General features: G+C 37.9%; 1 protein-coding gene across 1 annotated transcript; it reads right to left on the bottom strand.

The window, feature by feature from the left end:
- Positions 1 to 1983: 1983 nt before the first annotated feature.
- On the bottom strand, positions 1984 to 6439 carry Kera (keratocan). The gene is made up of 2 exons (XM_021175300.2): positions 5551 to 6439; positions 1984 to 2387 (listed from the first exon to the last, which is right to left on the bottom strand). Exons 1-2 carry the CDS (start codon positions 6437 to 6439, stop codon positions 2221 to 2223), a joined length of 1056 nt encoding a protein of 351 aa, XP_021030959.1. The 3' UTR covers positions 1984 to 2220.
- Positions 6440 to 22822: the final 16383 nt, after the last annotated feature.

Below are 22822 nucleotides of genomic sequence, written 5' to 3'. Positions count from 1 at the left end.
TACCTGGGACTAAGTTGAATTTATAAGTTAACCCAAATATGAGATTCACAGTAGTGACTAATAAAGAGGGAGAATAAAAATAGCAGTCTGTGATAATAAGTTATTTGATATTCCTTTCTCAAAATATCATAATGCATGCTTTCCAATGGGAATGACTGGAGATGACACAATGCATACAGTATGAAATGAAATGAAGCAGAGGATGCCACTGGCCTTGTGTCTCATGCATAGAGTATTTGACCAAGAACATCATATTGTGACACAGGTCACTTAACTCAGAGGGCTACTGAGTGACTAAAGACCGGGTAGAGTTTACAGCACAGAGACACTGCAGAAAGGGACGGGTCTCTTCCTGACTTGGGGGGTGGGGGTGGGGAGTTACAGTAGGGCAGTGAGGGCATTCATTGTCTTTCTCAAAATGATGCACAACTTGCATCTTAGGATGTTTTTAATTCTGGAATATTTCCTTTAATACTTTCAAAGTGTTGTGAACACTAGTCACAGAAACTGCAGAAAACCAGTCTGTATATAATGGGAGATGGTCATATTAGAGATCCTGACTTTATGTAGAATATGATTCCTTATGAATTTTACCCATCTGGATGATTTCTTTCCTTTTGAATTTCCAAAAATATATTTTCAAATCATGACATGTTATATATATATATATATATATATATATATATATATATATATATATACATACATATATATACATATATATATATATACACATATATATGTGTGTGTATATGTGTGTGTAAATATGTATGTATGTATATGTATATATGTGTAAATATATATATATATATATATATATATATATATATACATATATATATAATTTTTTCTCTGTGTATGGTTTTTCCAGGTCTGATAATAGCTAGGTCGTAATTGTATATGACATAATTTTCATAATGTATGTGCCTTAAAATAATTTTTAAATTTTATAGCAATTAATTTGATTTCCTGGCTTAAGAATATTTTATTTGGCATCTAATTCTAAATTGAGTGTGAAAATAGATATATAATACTCCACATCATTTTTTCTTAATGAGAATTCATGTTTCAAATGTGATAAGGTTTTGAAGGACTTTGGAATCTACTGAACTCTTTTAGTATTTCACAACTGTATATGGTAATTTTTCTATTGAAATATATCAGTTTGCTGGGAAAATCATTTGTAAAGCATGTAGAAATCCATGTATTGATCTTTGTATTATATATTTGTAATTATGGTATATGAAAAATTCATAGAACAAGATTGCAACACCAAAGTATACCTTGCTGACTAATCAAGTAGTGACTTTTAAAAAACTGATCACAAACTTACTTAGACTATAATTTTTGTATGCTTACTGGAAGCAAAATAAGATAGGAGAGCATATTTGTTTGTACTCACGCCAGCAAAATAATTGAGACTATAACACTCTCTAACTATAACGTGCTCCTAAATGAACGTTGGGAATGGTGTGCTTGAAACAAACATCACACTTCAACTTCGTTAGAAAACATTCAATCGTTTTATTTAGAAAAATCCCCCAAATCATAATCAAAATAAGAGCTGTATAGTTTGCATGCTATGTTATAATAACTGCAAAATTTAAGGATTCAGTTACTGGAGATAATATATAAGATCTAAGAAAAGATATGTAAGGAATGATAGTGAACCACCACCTTCTACTGCTCTATTGTTTCGCTCCAAGGGACCTGAACCTCTTTCTGTTGCTTCATCGTTTCATTCTAATAACCAGGTGTCTCTTTTTAGGAAGCTTTTGACTAGTGGGCTCATTGTAATTATGACAGAGGAATATTTCATTTATTCCTATTTTCAGAGTTTCCTCCTGCTATCTCATTGTGGTGCTTATGGGGAGTCTGCACTACCAGTATTCATAAATTTGGTCATATGCAAGTAAATTACTTTGAATGTGTAACAATTAAAAAAAAAAACCATTGGCTATTAGTAGCTGCAAGGAGATAAAAATACCTTTGAGTTGAGGAGCTTTTTCAACTCTGTGTCTGTTTTGTTAATCAGAAGAAAGCAAACTAGTACAAGTGGTCCCTGTGTGTCACTGACCAGAGCATCCTCAAACAGGAAGAACAAGCTGCACATATGAAAAAGGTGGGTAAGAACAATTGCAAGTGTGGTCTCGGACCTAGAAGTAACAATCAAAACCTCATACCACATACATCTACCCTTAAACCAGTTTGGGTTCTGTTTTATATTATGAAAGCCTGAAGAAGCTTGAAGCAAGCCACCAAATCTATCGGGATCGGTGGCTTGATCTCATTTCCATCCAGACGCAGGTAGCTCAGCTGTGGTCCGTGAATGAAGGCATCCTGTTCTGCACGCAGTGTGCTGGGACATATTACAGACATGTTCACATCTATGGAGGCAGAGATAGCATGAATGATTAAATTGAAACACCAGAGAGTATGGAGATCTAGACCAAGAAGACATTACAGTGGTCCTGAGAGGCTATGTGATACAATGTAACGGAATCTGTAGAGATACAAACCATTGTCATATAGGTTATTATGCTTCTCTCTTTCCTGAAGGAATCCTGAAAGGATGTTGGAGTAACATCTCCTTGTGCTCTGCTCTGCTACATTTTAGTGTGGAACTTTACACATTGAGAGCCTCCTCCAGAGTGAAAGGCCCTTACGCCGGCCCCTGAACTACAAAATTCAGAGAATATTGGAGGAGATGATCTAAAACGTCAATCCCTTGTTCCTCTCCCCCCTGATAGCCAGCACATACAAATAACCGGAACGTGAGAAACAAGAATTCTGAAATGAATAATTTTCCATATGTTAGGATTTTTCTCAGAGAATGTGGGGAAGTAACTTATTGAAGTATATACATATTTTACATAAAATTTCAGGCCCCTTATCATGTTGTGAAGAAAACCTTGTTTTTTCCAAAATCACAAAAGAAAAGTTCACTGGAAAATTCAATGGACTCTTAATATAAAAGTTTTGTTTCTTGAAAATATATATTTTTAACAGATTATGTGACAAGAAGAAATAAGTTCATTAACAATTATTATAAAACAATGTGATCCATAAAGTTATGGTCCAGTTATTCTAAGATGTGCAGCTTGGTTTTCATGTGGGCCCTGAACAACTAGAGCGAGAGTATCCTTATAGATGTTCCTGTCTGTGGAACCCATTCCCCTCATCCATTTTGTCTGGCCTCAGTTGGAGAAGTCCCTAGCTCTGGAGAAACTTGATGTGTCAGCAATGGGGGAGAAACTGTAGTGGGGGTGGGGGACTACACTCTCTCAGAGAAAAAGGGGAGGGAGGATGAGAAGAGGGACTGGGAGGGCAGGATCAGGGACAGGGATTAGGATGTAAAGTGAAGAAAAAATGGTTTACATAAAAACAAAGAAAGGAAGGAAGGAGAAAGGGAGAGAGAAAGAAAGAGAAAGAAAAGAAAGGGAAAAGGAAAAGAAAAGGAATCTCTACTTTGTATTTATTTCTTTGGCAAATAAAACTAGGATTTCTGTGTTAAATGAGGGGGCAGGACTTCATTTTGTTTAAGATAAGAAGCTGAAGCCTCTGCTATTTATTGGTCTTGCAGTTCCTCTGTAATTTTTTGAACAGTTATGATCACCTACTTGACCTTCCTTTTCCTCTTTGAATTTCCCAACAACATCAAGCAGGCTCTTGGGAGGTTTTGTGTTTCTCTAACCATGGACAGGAAGCAACAGTAGTATTACAGCTCTGAATTTTTAGGCCCCACTTCAGAACCACAGGCCATAAATACCTGGGTTGGGGGAAATCACTACAACCTTTCTCAAAGTCAGTTGATTGTGAAACAGGACAATATATGAGAATTCTGAAAATATGGACTGCATGCCCACAGCCTTTGAAAATGCTCTGCACAATTTCAGTGTAGGAGGACACAATGCTGTACTTCCCGTTGAGCTTTCAGTGATGCTACTTCACTGCTGAATACTGGGTCTCAAGTTCCCAGTGTGTAGGACTCACATACAAATATCTATGTAGAGATACTTGAAGTCAACTTTCTATTCCAGCTGTCTGTGGGCTCCTGTTGAGGATTACGTGCACCTGCAGAAGCATCGTCCTTTCAGGGAAAACTGGCAAGCTCCAGGTCCTCTTACGATTCCAGCACTACGATGTTTGACTCCGCTAAGGATGCTCATCTATCAAGTTTTCTAAGTTACATCTTTTCCTTCTGACTGGAGTATTCAACAGGGCATTTGCTCGCCACAGGGAGGAAAATAACTGTGGTGGTGGCGGCGGCATGCCATTTAGTTCTAGGATTTTAGGCTCAATAAAGAAAACAAAAATTGATGAGACCTAAGCAGTACCCAGGGGAAGGGTGGTCTAATCTTGCAACGGCATGCTTATATGATCATTGAAACCTTAGTGAGTGGTAAGTAAGAAGCATAACCCTGTGGCATTTTCCCAATTTGTTTTCTATAAACCGTCTTCATCAGATCTCATTTCAAGACTGCATTTTAAAAAGCGTTCCAGAAGGAATCGCCCTGTGATTAACCTCCCAAAAGGCTTATGCTGAGACTGAAGATGAATTCTAGGCTGTGTACTAGTAACCCTATGCATGGAACATAGACTCCACTCGGTTCCACCATGAGGGGACAGCCTGCCCTTTCTATGAACAGGTCAAGTTCCTCTCAAACGTTTCCAAGAATGAACTTTGTACAAACACTTCATCTCTAGACAACATCTTTGCTTCAGTAGTCTTCAACTTGATCCACTCTCTACTCCATATCTGAAGATCTTTACAAGAAGGAGTAACCTTTTCCTCATTGAGGATGTATCACTAAGTCTCACTGATTGACAGCTCCCAGGGCACTGGGTTTCATTTCAAGTGAGTACAACCTCGAGCAGTGATAACAGTTCTCTGTGTGTGATTCCCAGAGCATCAGGACCAGCACCTGGGAAGCTGCTGAGAATGAGAGGTCCAGGTCCTACCCAATAGCTCGTGGCTAAAAAACTGAGATACCATAACTGGTAGTACACACTAACTGGGTATATTTCATTGGTGCTCATAATTATGGAAATGAAGACATCAACTCTTCTGTAATCCCTTAAATCCTATTCTACATATTACTCGTGAGCTTTTTGCCTTCCATGCTTTCTTCAACACATTGTCCCCCCCCCCACACACACAAAGTGCAAGGAATGTTGGCACAAGCCTCTTGTATTCATGGCCACTCTGAAAGATATATTGAGACATAAATGATATCGACTCATAAAGGGAGAAATATCACAATTTCAGAGAAAAGAAAATATGTCTGTTTACTTTCTCCTCTACATACAAGCTTTGTGTAGATTACTAAGGCTCAGTTCTCAGTCCCGAACTTGAAGAGTTGGGCATCTGGATTTTTTTTTAAAGCTATGTCAATAAAGTTGTGTAATGAAAACCGAAAATAATTTGTTCATTATATCAGCTCATTAGTTGTTGGTAGGGGACAACACAAACTGCTATTCCCACACAGGGCAGAGACTATACATAATGATGGTCATTTTGGTCACTGGCACATCTTTATGGCTACTTACTTTTAATTTTGTTGTGATCGAGGTGAAGGTGCTGCAGGTTAGCATTGATTCGGGGAAAGTTTGTGAGCTGGTTGTAAGACAGTTGAAGATCCAGAATGGATGACACATCAAAACCCCTTGATGGGAGACCTGCATCTGATAGTTTGTTGTGGTTGAGCCTCAGGAAAGCCACCTTAGGAATCACATTGAAATAATTTTCAGGTATTCCTTCAATGGAGTTGTTGTCTAGAAAGAGTTGCATGGTGTTCGCTGGCAATCTTGGGGGCATGTTCCTCAGGGCATTCTTGGCCATATTTAACTGCATGAGGTTCTTAAGGCCCTTGAAAGTATCTCTTTGAAAGGCATTGTCTAATAGTTTGTTATGCTGCAGGTCAAGAAGGGTCAGGTTTTCCAGATTACTGAAGGTCCCCTGAGGGATTCTGGATACTTTGTTTCTAGCTAATTGTAATTGTTCCAAACTTCTTGGCAATGGAGAAGGTACCTCCTCTAGCTCATTGTCTTCAAGAAACAGGAAAAGAAGTTTCTTTAGCTGGCTCAGGGCCCCCTTCTCAATCCCGTAGTTGGTTATTTTGTTCTTGTTTAAATTGATCCATCTCAGCTGGGTGGCATTCTCAAACGGCTTCTCTGGTATGGATTCAATCAGGTTGTTTTCCAGGTAGAGGTACCAGATCCTTGAAGGAATAGGAGGGATTTCTGTGAGACCTCTGTTCTCACAGTATAAGGCAGTAGGGAAACTGGGAGGACAGAAGCATTCTCGGGGACAATAGAAGTCGTCGTGGACATCCCAGTCCTCTGGATCCTGTACTTCATAGGCCTGTCTCACACTCTGTGTCCACACAGTATCTGCTATGAGTAACACCCAGAGTATTAAACAGTTTGGGGTTGCCATTACAGCGCCTGTGGAATAAGCAACAAGCGTGACGAATAATCCATTAGTCTTTAAACACTTGCATGCATCAAATCGGTATGTGTTGTTTCATTAACAGGAAAGCTGAGAGTATCAACTTCCCATCCATGCATAGAAACAAAGTCACATTTATTGAGTACCCATCATAGGAAAAGCACTTTACAGACACTGAAAGAAATTCACAGCCACTGAGCAATCTGGGTTGAACTGAGTCATAGCGAGAAACAGAAAGCAAAGCTCAGCAACTTTAAGTGCTTTTCCATTTCAAGTTATTAATTCAAGAAACCTCACTGAAACCAGTAGTGAGTATAAAAGAACAAACCGTGAACTAACAAGCCAAGTGTCGACTTCGTTCCTCAGAGATGGGCATCTGTATGTGCTTTTATTTTTAACCCTTAAATGAGCCAACATCTGGAGGATATTTTCCAGGTTCTTTGGCCCATGGACCAAAGACATGTAGAGATCAAAGGACAATTTAGAAGGTTATGGTGAAGGAAGGGTCTAGGATCTGAAGAAAAGTGTGTGACTCATCTCTGATTCTGAACTTTTCAGGTAAGTTTTCCTTTTGAGAAAGAGTTGTATAACTTTAAGTACAGTATCAGAATCAAGATGGGCAGCCATGAAATGGAATATGAATTGTCTCACATAACCATTATCTCCTATATAATTCTTACAGTCTCCTTCATTTAGACTTTCTATTTTGAACAAATGCATATATATGCTCATGCTTGTATATGACAGAAATTTCATATACTGCTAATGTATTACTTATGTTTATTCAAACATTGCATAATTAATCAGGATAAGAAAGAATAAAAATATTTAGAACATAGGTCAGAAATTCCCCTATACTTATAGGTCCAATATAGATACTAACAAAAGCTAGTTTAATACATTCTGGTGTATGATAATTTTATAGGAGAGAAACTTTCCCCATTGAATAGCACCAGATATAACAGTCACAAATAACTACTGTCAGAGAAAAATATATGTATAGTATTTTAAAGACACTATTATAACATATGTGTTACACATACATATTTAAAAGTTTCAATTTCCCAAATATACATTTAGCTACACCAACTAAGCACAAATACATTTCACTGATTCATAGGGACCTGAAAATAAAATCACTTATTAATGTTGGCCTTTAATTCCTCCCATTAAAGTTCAGGTCTGCTTCTGCAAGCTGTCAGCATCCCTCTGGCTGCAGAATACTTCTCTGGACGGCTTCCAACAAAGAAAATCTAATTTTTTTTTCAAAGTAGAATCATGCATTTTTGCATTAATTATTGAAATTGTAACTTTGAATCTTTTGAATCAGAACTCTTAATTCCAACCCAAAAGTTGTAAAAAGTACAAAATAGTTTACCTTGCTTTCCAGGAATATACCGTTGAGTCCTGTGGCTGGTGTTAGGTTAGCTAAAATAAGTTGATGGGGGATAACAAAAAGAAAAAAATTGTTTTGACTTTATGCTATTAAATCTCCAGTCTGAAAAAAAAAATGAAAAGTAGGATGACTGGTCACCAGGAAGAGCTTTTGATGTATTGTTTCCACTCTGACAGGCTTCAGGATGGCTTACCTCAGCCCTCTTGGATCTTCTCCTTCCTTTCCTATTGGTCACTGCTGCTCCCAGTAATGGATTGACCCAATCTTTGCTGTCAGATTTTTAGAGTTCTTTGTAAAATGTGTGCACTGTTGTCTCCAATTTCAACCCATCCAACAATTCCAGTACCTTGTCACCTATGAAGTTCAGCAAAGAAAATTTTTCTTTTAAGTCCACGAATGTTTTTCAATAGTCAAGGGAAGTTTTCCTCTTACTCCACAATTCCAGGGATGTTAAAATGCACTGATGTACAGATCTGATCCACCAGGCAGCAACTGAGGAGAATTTTAATTGTAACGAAAACAAAAGATTTGGAAATGTGTTGGTTTTATTTTTCTCTAAATGATCTTTTAAAACAATTAAACACAAAAGTAAAGGCCAATGTATTCTGCTCATGTGGACATATTTTATTCATCTCTGATATGAAACAGATGCTGGAATATTTTTATTAAGGGAAACATACATTTGCAAAAAATTAAATCCTCCCTGAGTAGCTATAGCTGATCTAAGTACTGAATTTGGTAATCACCTTTGTTCTACAGAATCAATTTTGTGTCTATATTCCACACTCCTTAATAATAACTTTAAGTAACTAATAAGACAGGAGGTCTTTTACTATTATATTTTAGCACATGTTTTACATTCAGTGACTTAAAAGGCATTCTGGTGCAGTGGCTTCATTTATTTAACATATGTGTAAGTTCTTCTATTTATCATGTTCAAGGGGAGAAAGCGGAAATTCTGTTCATGGAGGGTGGGGGAGGGGATGCAAATAAACCCTGACTTGCATGGGGCTGTGCTCTGTTGACTGTAGTCATTTTGTTTGAGAAGTGTAGGCTACCAAGTGGTAAAAGACTTTAATGACTACGCCCCAGCAACACTGTTCACAGGAGTTGTATCAAAGACAGAGGGCACTGTTGTGGAAGGACCTTTCTAAACCTACCTTTCCCTGATCTTAAGTGGGTCAATTAGAACTCAGTTGTATCATCTACACATCAACAATGGACTACTTAACAGATTTAGGTTTGAAAAAAAAATAAGTAAATACAGGTACAAGGCTTTCTTTGGAATTTGCGCTACACACGTAGCTAGAAAAGACACACATGGTAATGGCTGGAGATTAAATAAGAGATGATTCATCCATATCTCTTCATATTCCTGCAGGTACACTCAGGACATAATTTTAATAATAAGTTAGATATTTTTTCAAAACCAACCCTCTCTTTTCTATATCATGTCTGGTTTCTGTTTGTTTGTTTTCTATTCTCCCTGTTTCTTTTTATTTTTGTATACTCCTGGGATAGAAGTGAAATGGGACATTCGAATCTACACAGTTCCAACTTTCTTTTGGAACAAACTGACAGGTCATTTCTAAACTTATTACCCAAATATTTCTATGTGTTCAGTAGGAAACTCAGTGCATTCCACTTACGTCTCCAGTCTATTTTCCATCCACCGTTCCACTTACGATCTACTCACTGAAATGTGATTTCTAGTTCTGTCATTTCTTTACATATTTCTAACAAAATAAGTTTGATCTACACATGCAGCAATTTACTGAAACCTTCCTGAGCCTCTTACAGGCCACAGGATAGTACCAAACCACCTAGGTCATTCAATGTTCCTCTAATGGGATGTCACTGTCTCCAATATAGTTTCCCCATTCATTAAATCCCCTTTTATCTGCATCTTGGGGTTGTGTTCCTTCTTTTTAACACTATGTATAATTCTGGATGTGCTTCTAAGCATATAAAGGTTCTGAGTTGCTGCCTGCTGTTCTGGGGCATTTCCTGATGTATACACAATTCCTATATGATTCCATCTGCCTTTCTGTTACAATGTTTCTTAAACAAGTTATCTCCAAACTAGCCATGGTACAAAACCAGCATGCCAACATATGTTTATCTACCCGCTAGGTAGAAATGATAACTATGGATAATAATTTCTCTTTTTCTTAGTCTTGTGATCTATAAATTAAGGCTAATACAATCTTCGATTTATAATAGTAGAACTACCTATCTGATAGAGTTGCAATGACACCTAAATAAGTCAGCATTTAAAAATGTTTGGTATATTATGCATGTATAGATTAATAAAATTAGACATACTAGCTTGATTCCAGTGGATAAACAAGTCTTTATCCTTCAGTAGTAGTTTTGTTGCTGTTGCAGCTTAATTCAACCAAACACAACCATCAGGATCTATATGACACCAAAAGATATCACAGCTGCTCCATTGTTAGTGACTATTATAGGGATTTCCCTTCTGACTTGCATGGGTGTGTGGTGTCTAAATTAAAGTGTCATTTAACTGAATCTTGTATAATGGACATTTATTTGCAATTGGCTTCAACATCATGGGTGTGGATTGTCTTCGTTATGAAGGTCTATTTAAATTTTCATTGAGCCTAGTAAATGTTGATGAGGAGAAAAATAAAACATGTCCTCTGTTGAAATACTACTGTTCTAGATGCCTTCGGGTGTAATGCAACCCTATTTCCTGGTCCTGTGGGACTAGCATACTCTTGGGATTCTCCTTGTTCTTCCCCATGCTCTGTGATTCATCTTCAAAGCTAGTTGGCTGGTTCCTTCCACCATCTTTTTATCCCCCACCCACTCTTTTGAGAAACTTCCTGTATCCTACATAATTTCTTAAAAAACTTTTTATTGGTTCTTTGTGAATTTCACATCATGAACCTAAATCCCACTCATCTCCTAGTTCCACCATAAACAACATCCACCCTTATAACCTTCCCCTCAACCGAAAAAGAAAATTACACAATGGATGTCATAGTGTGTTCCATAGTATACCCTTTCGTCCACTTCTTTGCTTGCAAATGTACATTGCAATGGGTCACTGGTCCAGTACAAGGCCTCTGGCTTCTGCTGTTCTATCAACACTGAATCCTCAGTGGGACTCTTGTTGGAGATCCTGTTGAGCAGTGTCAAGGATTTCCATTAAGTTTTGTACCCATAGAGCCAGTCCCTTAATTCAGTTCATTGGTAGGGAAGAGGTTAGGATAGGCCAAAGCCCTGGATGAAGTATCTGAGCAGTTCATGCTGCCAGCTATCCCACACCCACACCATCAGGGTGAGGTCTGCTGCTCTGTCCTGGCTGGCCCATCCAATGCCACAGCCCGCAAGGGGCAGAGCCAGCTCTCCTACTTGCATGCCCTCAGAGCAGGCTCAACCACACACACACACACACACACACACACACACAATTCAGGACCAGCTCTACTGTGCTGCCCAGGTCAGGTGCAGGGCTTATTCTCCAAAGTGGTTCAACAGGCAAAGGACAGAGTCAGTTCTAATTTCTGGACCCCAGAAACAGCTATTTCAAATGCCAAAGATGGTAAGGGACAATGGAGAAGAGGAGGGCATTTTTCCTTTGTTTACACCACAGCATAGCATACAAGGGTCAGGGTTGACTATCCTTCACTCACTACCTCTGGGCCAGCTCACCTGCAATCCTCCCATCCAGGGCCAGCTCTCCTGCTTCTGTGACTGCTGGAATAGCTCTCTGACCTGCCACAGGTGGGAAGACGTGAGCATTCAGGAGAGCATCTCTCCTTCAACCATGTCACATTACAGCAGACAAGTTGTGGGGTCAGCTCTCTCATGCTTACACTCACGGGGCTGTCTCACTCATTCCCCTGCCACCAAGTTTAGTTCTACTCTGCTGCACAAGCAAAGTTCAGGGCCTGCTTGCTCTACTATTCTTATAACCCCAGCATGGCTAGCTCTACCACCCCTTGCAGGTGACCAGGGCAAAAAGGAGGAGAAGGTATCTCTCCCTCCTGGATGCCTCTAACAGAAGACAGGAGGCTGGATCTCGAACCCTCATGCTCTCCTGGAAGACTTAACTGCAAACCCTGTATCCAGAGCCAGCTGGTCTTAGGGATATGAAACCAAGTGAGCTGACCCCAACCTTGACCCTGTCCTTATCCCCCAGGAAGCACAGTAGACCTGGACCTGATTGCAGGAGTTGAGAGGATGATGCCTGAAGGACATAAATTTGGGAGAGCTGGCCCTGCCTCTCATCTCCCATGCATGAACATGGATGAGGGAGAGACACTTTCTTCCCTAACTGTAGGAGGCACGAAGACCTGGCCCTGTGGTCATGAGAACAGGAGAGCTATCCCTGGCCCTCCCCAACTGTAGCACTTGGGTGAGAGAAAAGCAGGCACTATACTTTACCCGGGCAGTACAGTAGACCTGACACTCATGGTCCTGGGATGTGAGCTGTCTGAAGTGAGGTGATATGAGTGAGGGATGAGATGCTCACCCACCTCATGCCTTGCCACCTAAGGCAGGCAGGAACGCTGACCCTGAAGTCATCAGAGTGGGAGAGGTGGCACTGCCCCTCACCGACTGTGGCACTCAGGAGAGCAGACCATGTATCCTACATGTTTTTGAAATCTTATTTTCTTTGAAGAAATTAAATGCTTAAAAAATGTATTTACTCAACTGACTTCTCTGACATTTTGAATGTGTAGAATTCTCATTTGAAGTACCATTTTTTTAAGGTTTTGAAGATGTTCAAAGAAACATCATCATGAATTTCAATAATTTTGCATAATAAAATATGATAAACTCATGTCTTTTTCTTTCTTCAAAAATTTTGCCTGAAAAAAAAAACTCAGAATTGTCTTGTTTGTAATGTATTAGTCATTCAAGAGAATCTTTGAGGTTGGAGGTTCATATCTATACAGAGTGAATAGTTTTTTTCTCTAGTTATTTTTCCTATACTTCTCAGATAGCAAGTCTCCTGGTTAAAGTCTATAGTTTCTTATTACATATTTTTAAATTCTCATTTTAAGAGTTTTTATGCTACGTTTCATTGATATCCTTGGGAGGCCTGCGATTTTCTGAAAGAAAATGTAGAGGAGTGGATACGGGGGAAGAGGAGGTGTGATGGTTTGTATATGTGTGGCCCAGGGAGTCATGCTATTTGGAGGTGTGGCCTTGTTTTTGTAGGTGTGGCCTTGTTGGAGTAGGTGTGTCACTGTGGGTATGGGCTTTAATACCCTGGCCATAGTTGCCTGGAAGCCAGAATTCTCCTAGTAGCCTTCAGATGAAGATGTAGAACTCTCAACTTCTCTTGCACCATGCCGGCCTGGATGCTGCCTTGATGATAATGGACTGAACTTCTGAACCTGTAAGCCAGCCCCAAGTAAATGTTTTGCCTTTATACAACTTGCCTTGAACATAGTGTCTATTCACAGCAGTAAAAAACACTAAGACAGGACATAAGGCAGACTGGGAGGAGTGGAGGGAGGCAAAAGTGTAGTTGGGATATAATACATGAGAGAATAGTAAGCTGAAAACTAAAAATTAATTTTCTTTTTAAATATTCATTTTAAAATATGTTCATACAATGTATTTTGATCATATTTGTCCCCTTCTCCTAACCTTTCTCTGTTGCTCTTTGTACCTCCTTACCTATGTAACTTCATATTCTCTCCCCTGCCTCTCTCTTTCAAAAACAGGAAACAAGCAAGCTAAAATCCTAAAATCAAAATAAATAAACTGAAAAAAATCAACAAGACAAAAGTGTCAATACCAAGCAAAAAGTGCACACACAAACATCTTGTCCGATTTTTCATGTTAGCCATTTAGTGCTGTGCATGGGACCTGCCCTGCCCTATGGTTGACTAAGCAACTATACTCCATTGGAGAAAACATATATTTTTCCTCAGCATTTATAATTGTAATTAGCTTCTCTATTAGCTTCTCTGTTATTTTGTGTGACTTCCCTTTTCAGTTCTTGTTACTGTGTCATTTCTGATCCTTTGCATGTCTTTTGTATACTGATACAGTACCTGTGAGTTCAGATGTGTGTCAATCCTATTATATCCTCAAGAATGTTACTGTATATTCTGGATTCCCTTAACATTTGTATCCTAACTTGTTGTGTTGTACATAACATAATTACTATTAGAAGTTGTCCATTTGTGACCCTTTCCATTAATTCTTCATTTTCATGTAGTTAATGAAATTCTTTTCATTCCATTCTTTTATTCTTTTATTCCATTCATGTTTATTTTCTTTAAATTTTTTGTTTTCATATTTATATATATACATATATGTGAGTATATACATATATGTATATATATGTGTGTATATACATGATATGTATGTATATATGTGTGTATATACACATATATGTGTATATATGTGTGTGCATATACATATATATGTATATGTGTGTTTGTACACACACACACACAAATATACCCACATATGGTATAAATTAATAAAAAGTTTCTTTTTTAAGAAATATATTTATTTATTATTTAAAATATATGAATACACTGTAGCTGTCTTCAGACACACCAGAAAAGGGCATCCGATTCCATTACAGATGGTTGTGAACCACCATGTGGTTGCTGGGAATTGAACTCAGGACTTCTAGAAGTGCTCTTAACTGCTGAGCCATCTCTGCAGCCCCCAGCACATTTCTTCTTAGTATATGTTTGGTAGCTTTGGATTTTACATTTCTACTAATATAATTTTTCACTATAATTATGAACTAAAAAGTATAGTTCAGTGTTTTTTGTTTGCAGTGACCTGAGGTTATACCAGTTCCCAAATGGATTTAAACACTGTAGTGACCCTGTCATTTCTAAGCTTCTATCATGTCATTTATAACTCAAATGGTGCCAGTAGCTCCAGGACTTGACAAAGGCTTTCATTACTGGATTTTGAAAAACAAATAAAAGTAGCTTTGTAAATTCCTTGATGTGTGACCAAGAGCAGAATCTCTTGCTCTGGGTTCTCTGATCCTCTCCATTTTTACAAAGTTATACTTTATACCAGAACTCCTCGAGGTTATCAAGAGTTAGGCAACTTAGAAACCAATAAGGGTCAATCTCATCATGCTACATTTTCGAAGGGATTACTTAAAAGGCATTGTTCCTTCATTATGTAAAGAAAATGCCATCTATGGCCACTGCTCCCACCACACTGAGGAGAGGCCATCAGATCTAAGATATACTCTTGCTCCCCTCAGCCTCTTACCCAATAGACTTCCCTCACCATCACAAGCCAGAGTAATGTTACCACAGAAACCCACAACCCCTTTGGTATGCTTAGTCTTCTCAATCTTCTGGTGTAGAGAAAGTTCCCACACAATATGAATTATTTGAAGAGGGGGACAGCAGCAAGAATCCCTGGACACTACTCCGTCCTAAGTCCATGTCTACTGTGTTCTTGCTGATTCGTGTCTGCTGGATGACTCTTACTGGCAGATCAAACAATAATTCATTGATGAGCAGCAAAGAGCTGATTATTATGCAATCCCTGCTAGGGTTTGGTTTCTCGAAATATTAATTTATTAAGCATAGCAAGGCTTTTATTAAAAAATAAGAATTCTACATCTCCTATTGAGGCTTACAATGGTCATATATAATGACTTTCAATATGATATACACTTTGAACAACCTGTCATCTGCTGGATGCTAATAATAGATATCTTTGACCTCAACCATCCTCAGAGCTTTGCTTGCCATATCACACCTCATGGGCAGTGCCTTGGGGGTACATTATCATGCAGTGATACGTTGCCTTCAAAAAACCATGAGACTGTGCTTCTCAGGGCAATGAAAATATGGATCAGCAGTTTGTGTTCACTTAAAAAAATCGTCTTACCTTGTATTTTTAAACACCAAACCTTTATAATAAATCAGCGACTTCACAGATTGCTATATCTCACAGCATTTATTTTCAAACATAGTGGGGAAATAACATCCAAGTTTCCAATTAATGTATCCAGCTAACAAAATTTACCTGGTAAATTGTCTGGCATGGTGTCATGTTGTCATGTGGTCTTCCTGAAAACTGAAGTATTGAGTAGGGCAAGGAGTCAAAACAATTCAGGGATAATACAGTTATAGAAAGAAGATTGCCTCTGGTAATTTTGTTTATTAGAATAGACCATAAAGACGTTTTCAGAATAATTACTTTGTGCAAGGCACCAAGTTCTGTGATGGGTTGGACCAAGCACAGAACAAACGTTGCAGCAGGAGTTGCCACCTAATTAAATCCTCCCCTACCCTTTAAGACGGTTCATTGACTACACTATAAATCATTATTAGATTTAAAGAAGTCTTAAAATATTTACCTTGGTTTTAATTTCATCAAAGATGTTTATATATATATATACATATATATATATATATATGTGTGTGTGTGTGTGTGTGTGTGTATACACATACATATGTATACATATATACATACATATATCAGCTTTATCAAACTTTAAGTATACACATATTTTATACATATACATATTCATATACATATGGCTAAACATATATATAAAGTCTAGTGTGTGTGTATAGATAGATAGATAGATAGATAGATAGATAGATAGATAGATAGATAGATAGATATACATGACTATAACTATACAGGTTTTTCTCTCATAAAATACACCCCAGCCACAGTGTTTCCTCCCTCAGTTCCTCCCAGTTACCTTCCACTACTCTACTCCCCGAAATCCATTCTGTTTCCTTCAGAAAAGAGCAAAATCCAAAAAGACAACAGAATGATATGATGAATATGATAAAACAAGACACAATAAGACGAAGCAAAAAGACCTAATATGGAGGCTGGTCAAAGCCACCCAAGAGGGAGGAAAGAGTAAAAGGGAGCAGGCAAAAGAGTCAAGGACACAACTGCTTTTACAAAAACACTGAGCTAAGATAACATATGTGCAAAGAACCTAAAGCTCTAGTCTCTTTGGTGTGAGAAGATAATCTACAGGCTATGGAAAAAGAAACCTGGGTACCAATGATCTATAGTTTTATATAGTGATATCATTTGTGACTGTTATCTTTTGTAGTCAGCTTTCAATTTGTTTTGTTTTCCTTTTTGATTTTTTAGAAGTTTATATATGTGTAGACAACTTTGTGATCCTCTTCCACTCTGACTATACTCTTTTGGCCCCGTCTACTACCATTCACCCTTGTTTCCTTCTATTTTCATATGTCTTTTGGGTCATTTCTCATATAGTTAACCACAGCTACTTCATATTCATAAATGTGAAGGAGATGATGCATTTAAAATATAGTATCTTATAGTTCCTCGGCGCATTCTTCAATCTCACAACATTTCCCCCATTCTCCCATGATCTTTGCTAAGCCTTGGAGGGAGAGATGCCTGTGTGTGACACAGGGATGGATGCTCAGCAGTCACCTCATCTCAGCACTTTGGCAATACAAGTCCCGACATCATCAAGTACCACCCATCATAAGAAGCAGCTTGGAACATTCTGTGCTTTGTGATCGATAGAACCTGTGTGAGAAACCAGTCATTCTGCCATGTGATCTATTCCAACGGTGCTTGTAAGGATTTGAGAAGTTTGTATCAGGAAGGTGGGAGTTGAATTGGAGGCCATCTTACCATTGAGACCATATATTATTTCTATGGGACTGTGAAGTAGTTACTGTCCCAAGAGTAGTTTGTTTAAAAATGAAGCTTTCTTTTTCAGGACACAAGGACTCAGGTTAATTTACACTTGAGTCTTTCAGGGAAAGACTAAGCTAAGACAATTGAAAGCATGTGCTTATGATCTCATAAATTATCACATCAAATAATTTGAAAGGGAAGGGTTGATAACTTGATGACCAACTGCAGCATCTTGATGAAAATATATTCAATGAAATTCAGATTATTTAAAATATATTTCCTGTGACCAAAATCAGTTTCCTCTAGCAATCCAATTCACCCAGTAAGTATAATTTAAGGAATTCTGTAGCCCATTTGGAATGATGCTTTCACTCTAAGAGTTCTCTCTTGATTGGTAGCAATCGTTTGTTATATACTGAGAACCATGAAAGACCGACCAAGAGAGCAAGCATGAAAGAGAACATTTCTTCTTAATCCCTGCCTTGAGGGAACTGAAACCCTTCAACCACATGGAGGTTGCTTTAGCAGTCCAACAGAGAGAGAGAGAGTATTCTGCAAATAAAAAGGTTCAGGAAGGATGGGGACTCACAGGCACTTCTGCCATCTGGATTCTTTTGTTCGATTCCACAGCAACGCTTGAACACTTTGCTAAGAGTCAAGAAAAAGTATTAATGCTCTAACCCAGGCCATACTTTTGATTTTAGCTCTATTCTTCTGCAATGGAACTAAAGAAAAGATTTAGATTTTAAGAGTATTTTCATTAAGCCTATAGACTTTAAGTCCTAAATATGAGCTAAGAGTTTTGAGACTAGCCCTGCTCACCCCCCACCCTTTTCCATAGACTCTCAGACATAGACATCTGCATTTAATCTTGTTTCAAATTCTTCAAGCAAAATATCAACAGGTGGTGCCACTCTTCTGTGTAAGCCATCTTTCAGACCCTCATTTTTAATTTCCGAAATTTCACTTTTATTTATACATCAATTTTGTACCTAACCAATTGAATTTAATACATGCCCTACAATTTGATGTTAACAACATTATTTTTTAATGTCATTGTTGAGCATGATTCTTGGATATAAGCACAAGAATGGTAACTGTGTGTTTAAGGAAAAGAGAATTTCTTTGAAAGAGATTTTAAGGAATAACAAAAGAAATACAGCTTATTACTTGACCCCCAAAAAAACAGACAGAAAACAAGAGGATCCTGGGAAATTAAATTGATTTGGCCAGTGGGACTCTATCATCACTGCTGAGTGTTGCTGGCAGCAGAGGGGACCACTGATAGCCTGCCCAGGAGGTTACTGCCAGAGGCTCTAATCTAAGAACCAGAAACTGCTTGGAGATTATTGCTCCAACCTGGCAATTGGATGGTAGGGCGGGGAGAAATATGTTTGGGCTGATGAGTCTCACTAAGGTGCAATCAAGGAAGTCCCCTACACTACCAGACATTGAACTTAAGAGAGATGAAGTGACTGTGTGTGTGTGTGTGTGTGTGTGTGTGTGTGTGCGCGCGCCCGTGTGCGTGTGTGATGTATACGATGTGTGTGCATGGCATTACTTGTAAGTGAAGGTCTGATGACACATTTGGATAATGGTCTTGCCTCTTACCTTTTGTCAGGAGGAATGTCTTTATTTTTCCTTGTTGTACATTTCAGACTAGCTGGCCAGTGTGCTTGCAGAATTCTGCTGTCTCTGCCTCCCACCTGGCCATGGCAGCACTGAGATTACAAACAGGTGCCACAGTGCCCAGATTTATATGAGATATAGAGATTCAAATCAGATCTTCACACTTATGCAATGAGCACCTACTTACTGAGCCATCTCATCAGCTCCCAAATATTGGTCTTTAATCAAACAATATACATTATCCAGATTACAAGAGTGATAAGACTCTCTTTGGCAGGGGACTTCCCATCATTTATTCTCATCACACAGCTCTAGAACTAACTCCCTCTTGTCACTCACCCAAGGGTCTCCTGCTGCAGCCTTCTCTGACTCCAGTTTTCTGCTTTGCTGTAATATTGACTGATTTCAAACTTCACTTGCAATACTTTTGCTTTATGTATTCACACAACACACACTTCTTAGGCCATATACTTTTACCATATTAACCAATACCATTTAGGGGAAGTTCATTTAGCTGTGCTTCTGTAGGAAACCACTGCACTCATACACCCTCAATTCCAGCTAAACATATTCTTTTCACATCTGTTTCCTAAGCTGAAATCTCTTTGATGATTGACATGTTTTTCTGTTTGTTTGCTTCTTTCTTTCCTTCCTACCTTCCTTTTTTCCTTTCTCTATTTCTTTCTTCCTCTCTCTCTCCCTCTCTTTCTCTCTCTCTCTCTTTCTTTCCTTTCTTTCTTCTTTTTCAGTGATTAGAACTGACATCCTTGGTGCTTTTGAGAGCAACAAGAACTTAAATTCAGTCTATAGCTTCACAGTTCTGTCTTCCAAGCTATATAATTTTATGCAACCTCTACCCATGACTTTAATGTCCATATTTACTTTGTTATTCTGGAGTTAGAATTCAGGACTGGTCTTTGCTAGGCAAACATTCTACTGCTGTGCCCTATTCCTACTTCTCTTTTCCATTTTAAGCACTGATTTTCTAACTCTTTTGTAATGCAAGAAAGAGTTATGAGAAACTCAATTATTTAATACTAATGATTGGCATATTTGTCTGTATTGCAATACGGGTTTTCTACCATGTAGAACTAAACTATTCAATCATATTATTTACCGATACTTTATTTCTCTTTGTTTCTCCATTTTCCCTTTTGTTTTGCTCAGCTACTAAAGTTTAGGAAAAAATACCATTGAAAAGCATCTAGAATGTTGTATAATATTTTTTTCTGTTTATTGCCTTGTTTCATAATACTTATTCATGTCTCTGACTAGAGATAGATCTTCCATGTTTATAATTCTGGATGAATTGTTATTTCTTTTTATACTAAAAGGACCCTAGTCCTAGAAAAAGAAAACAATAACCTAAAATGCTACAAAGAAGATGAATGGTTTGTGTTCTCTATGGTTCCAATAGGTGCAAGTACTAGAAAAGTGTAATAAGATTCTAATTCCCTTGTGTGTAACTCTTGAATTTCTTCAACTAACTAAATAAAATGGATTGTTTCTTCCTCAGTGTTGGCTTTTAGAAGAATAATGGAGATTCCAGAAATACTGTGAATTTCATTTATTGAATTTTAGGAAACAAACAGCACTGACATTAACAGAGTGGATATTTCTCTACCATCTATATTGGAGAGACAGGAACAAAGAGACTTCAGTCATGCTGTGAAAGTCTCCACCTGAACACATTGTTCCCTATCGAATTTTTTAAAAGACATTTGTGAGTAAGAAGAGGAAGAATTGTCAAAGGAGATTTCCCATTTAAAAAAGAAATCTCATTGCGAGTTTTCATCTCTCAGGGTCAACAGTTGTCTGTAATTTTATATACTGATCATTCTTGTTAAAGTTTTGTGTAACTAAACAACACAAGAGTAGGAACAAACAGCCCATATCATTCAGGCCTTCTGGGAGAGAAGTCCTAATGAAAGGAGGAGGAGTTGAGAAATTCCTTCAGGAAGTTCAAGAAAGAGACTGAATTTTGAATGCTCATTTCTCTCTTTGCTTTAAGTGATTTGGCATTTGATAATAACCACTACTGGACTTATAGAATTTTCTACTTGTTAAGCATAAGCAGAAAGGTTTTTGTTGTTTTGTTTTGTTTTGTTTTTAGATGTGGACAATATATTTTTTTGAAAAACAAACTGAGTTTTCAGTTCTAGATTAAATCAAATCAAGCTGGCAGTCCTTTGCAAAAAACCATTATATAATCCCCCAACTTCAGCAAAAGACTGGAGATACAATAAGACGGGATCACAAGTATCAGGCTGTGGCTCAAGCTGCTTATGCATTCATGCAATCATTGATTTGCTTTCTCAAAAAATCTGCAGAAAAAAAAAAAACATTCAAAGTCACTGTGTCAAAGTTACTGTTAAAAGTAATTGTATGTATATGTTCAAAACCATAAACTAACATATGGGATGAGATATGGAAAGAGTATAGCCCTTCTGATACTATTTTTAAATTTTAAAAGATTAATTTTATTATTCTCTCTCTCTCATGTGTGTGTGTGTGTTTGTGTGTGTGTGTGTGTGTGTGTGTATGTGCGTGTGTATGTGTTTATCCACTTTAGTGCAGTGCCTGCAGAGGCCTGAAAAGGGTGATAGATTCCCTGGAGTTGGAGTTAAAAGCCATTATGAGCCCCATTATGAGCCACCCAATATGGATTTTGGAAATCAAATTCAGGTCCTTAGCAAGAGTAGTATACGTTTTTATGTGCTAAATCATCTCTCTGTCCCCAGTACTTAACTTTTTTAACCTTGAAATATTTCACAATTAAAACATTTCCGGAAATTCAGCACAAATCACAGGGTATTGCTATATATGATGTTCATACTGAAGAGTTTCCATAGACTGTTATCTACAGTCTCAGGTAGATAGGACCTATTGATTCTGAGGGTCTTATTCTCAGTCTTACTAGAAACTTTCAGGCTTTATGGATATGAGTAGATGAGAATGTGCTAAATGGTTTTATCCTTCTGAAGTACCAAGATAGAGCTAATACCAAGTCAAGTTTACTATAAGCTTACACATTCCAATTCTTTCTGGATAGAAACCTGACCACTCATGCCACGTGAGAGCACTGAAGCAAATAGCTCCCCAAGCCTTTGAAGTAGCCTCTGCCTAGGAAACTGGACACTCTATGGAAAAAAATGACAGCCTGGCTTTCCAAAAGTATTTTTCCTGCTCTTAACAACTCAAACTAGCATTATTTTTGTTTTGTATTTTTTTCCATATTTGGCTGAAATTTTGTAGGGACCTTAGACAATTAGATCATAGAGAGAGCTTTACAGAAATGACATGATTTTTCACTCCTGCGTGTTTACCACTATAATCAAAGTTATTCTTAATATCTATGTTGCAATTTCAATGAAGAGAATTAAGGTAGAGAAGAGGGGATGACAGGAGGGAAATTTACCAAGCCTACACATTTTATAGAAAAGAATTCTTGTAAAGCAAAACTACTCTTGCAGGATCCAAGGTGAACTGGCAGTAGTTTGTGCCACCAAATATTCATTTTCCCCTTGTGCAGAGAATCATGGGTTTTACTTTAAGTGTCAGAGATCTAGAAAGAACTTGACCTTCTATGTGTTTCACAGGTTTTTCCCAAGATAGCAAGTTCCTTTTAAATAATTCCAGCCAAAAGACTATAAATATTTTTACTGTTACATTCCTGTTCCTCTGCTGAGAAAGGCTTTAGTCTGCTGGCTCTCACT

The sequence above is a fragment of the Mus caroli genome, unplaced genomic scaffold, assembly GCF_978045245.1.
Source record: "Mus caroli unplaced genomic scaffold, Mus_caroli_1 scaffold_9, whole genome shotgun sequence".
Taxonomy (NCBI): Eukaryota; Metazoa; Chordata; class Mammalia; order Rodentia; family Muridae; genus Mus; species Mus caroli.
Note: the sequence above shows the minus strand (reverse complement) of the source record. Positions and strands in the feature narration are given on the sequence as shown.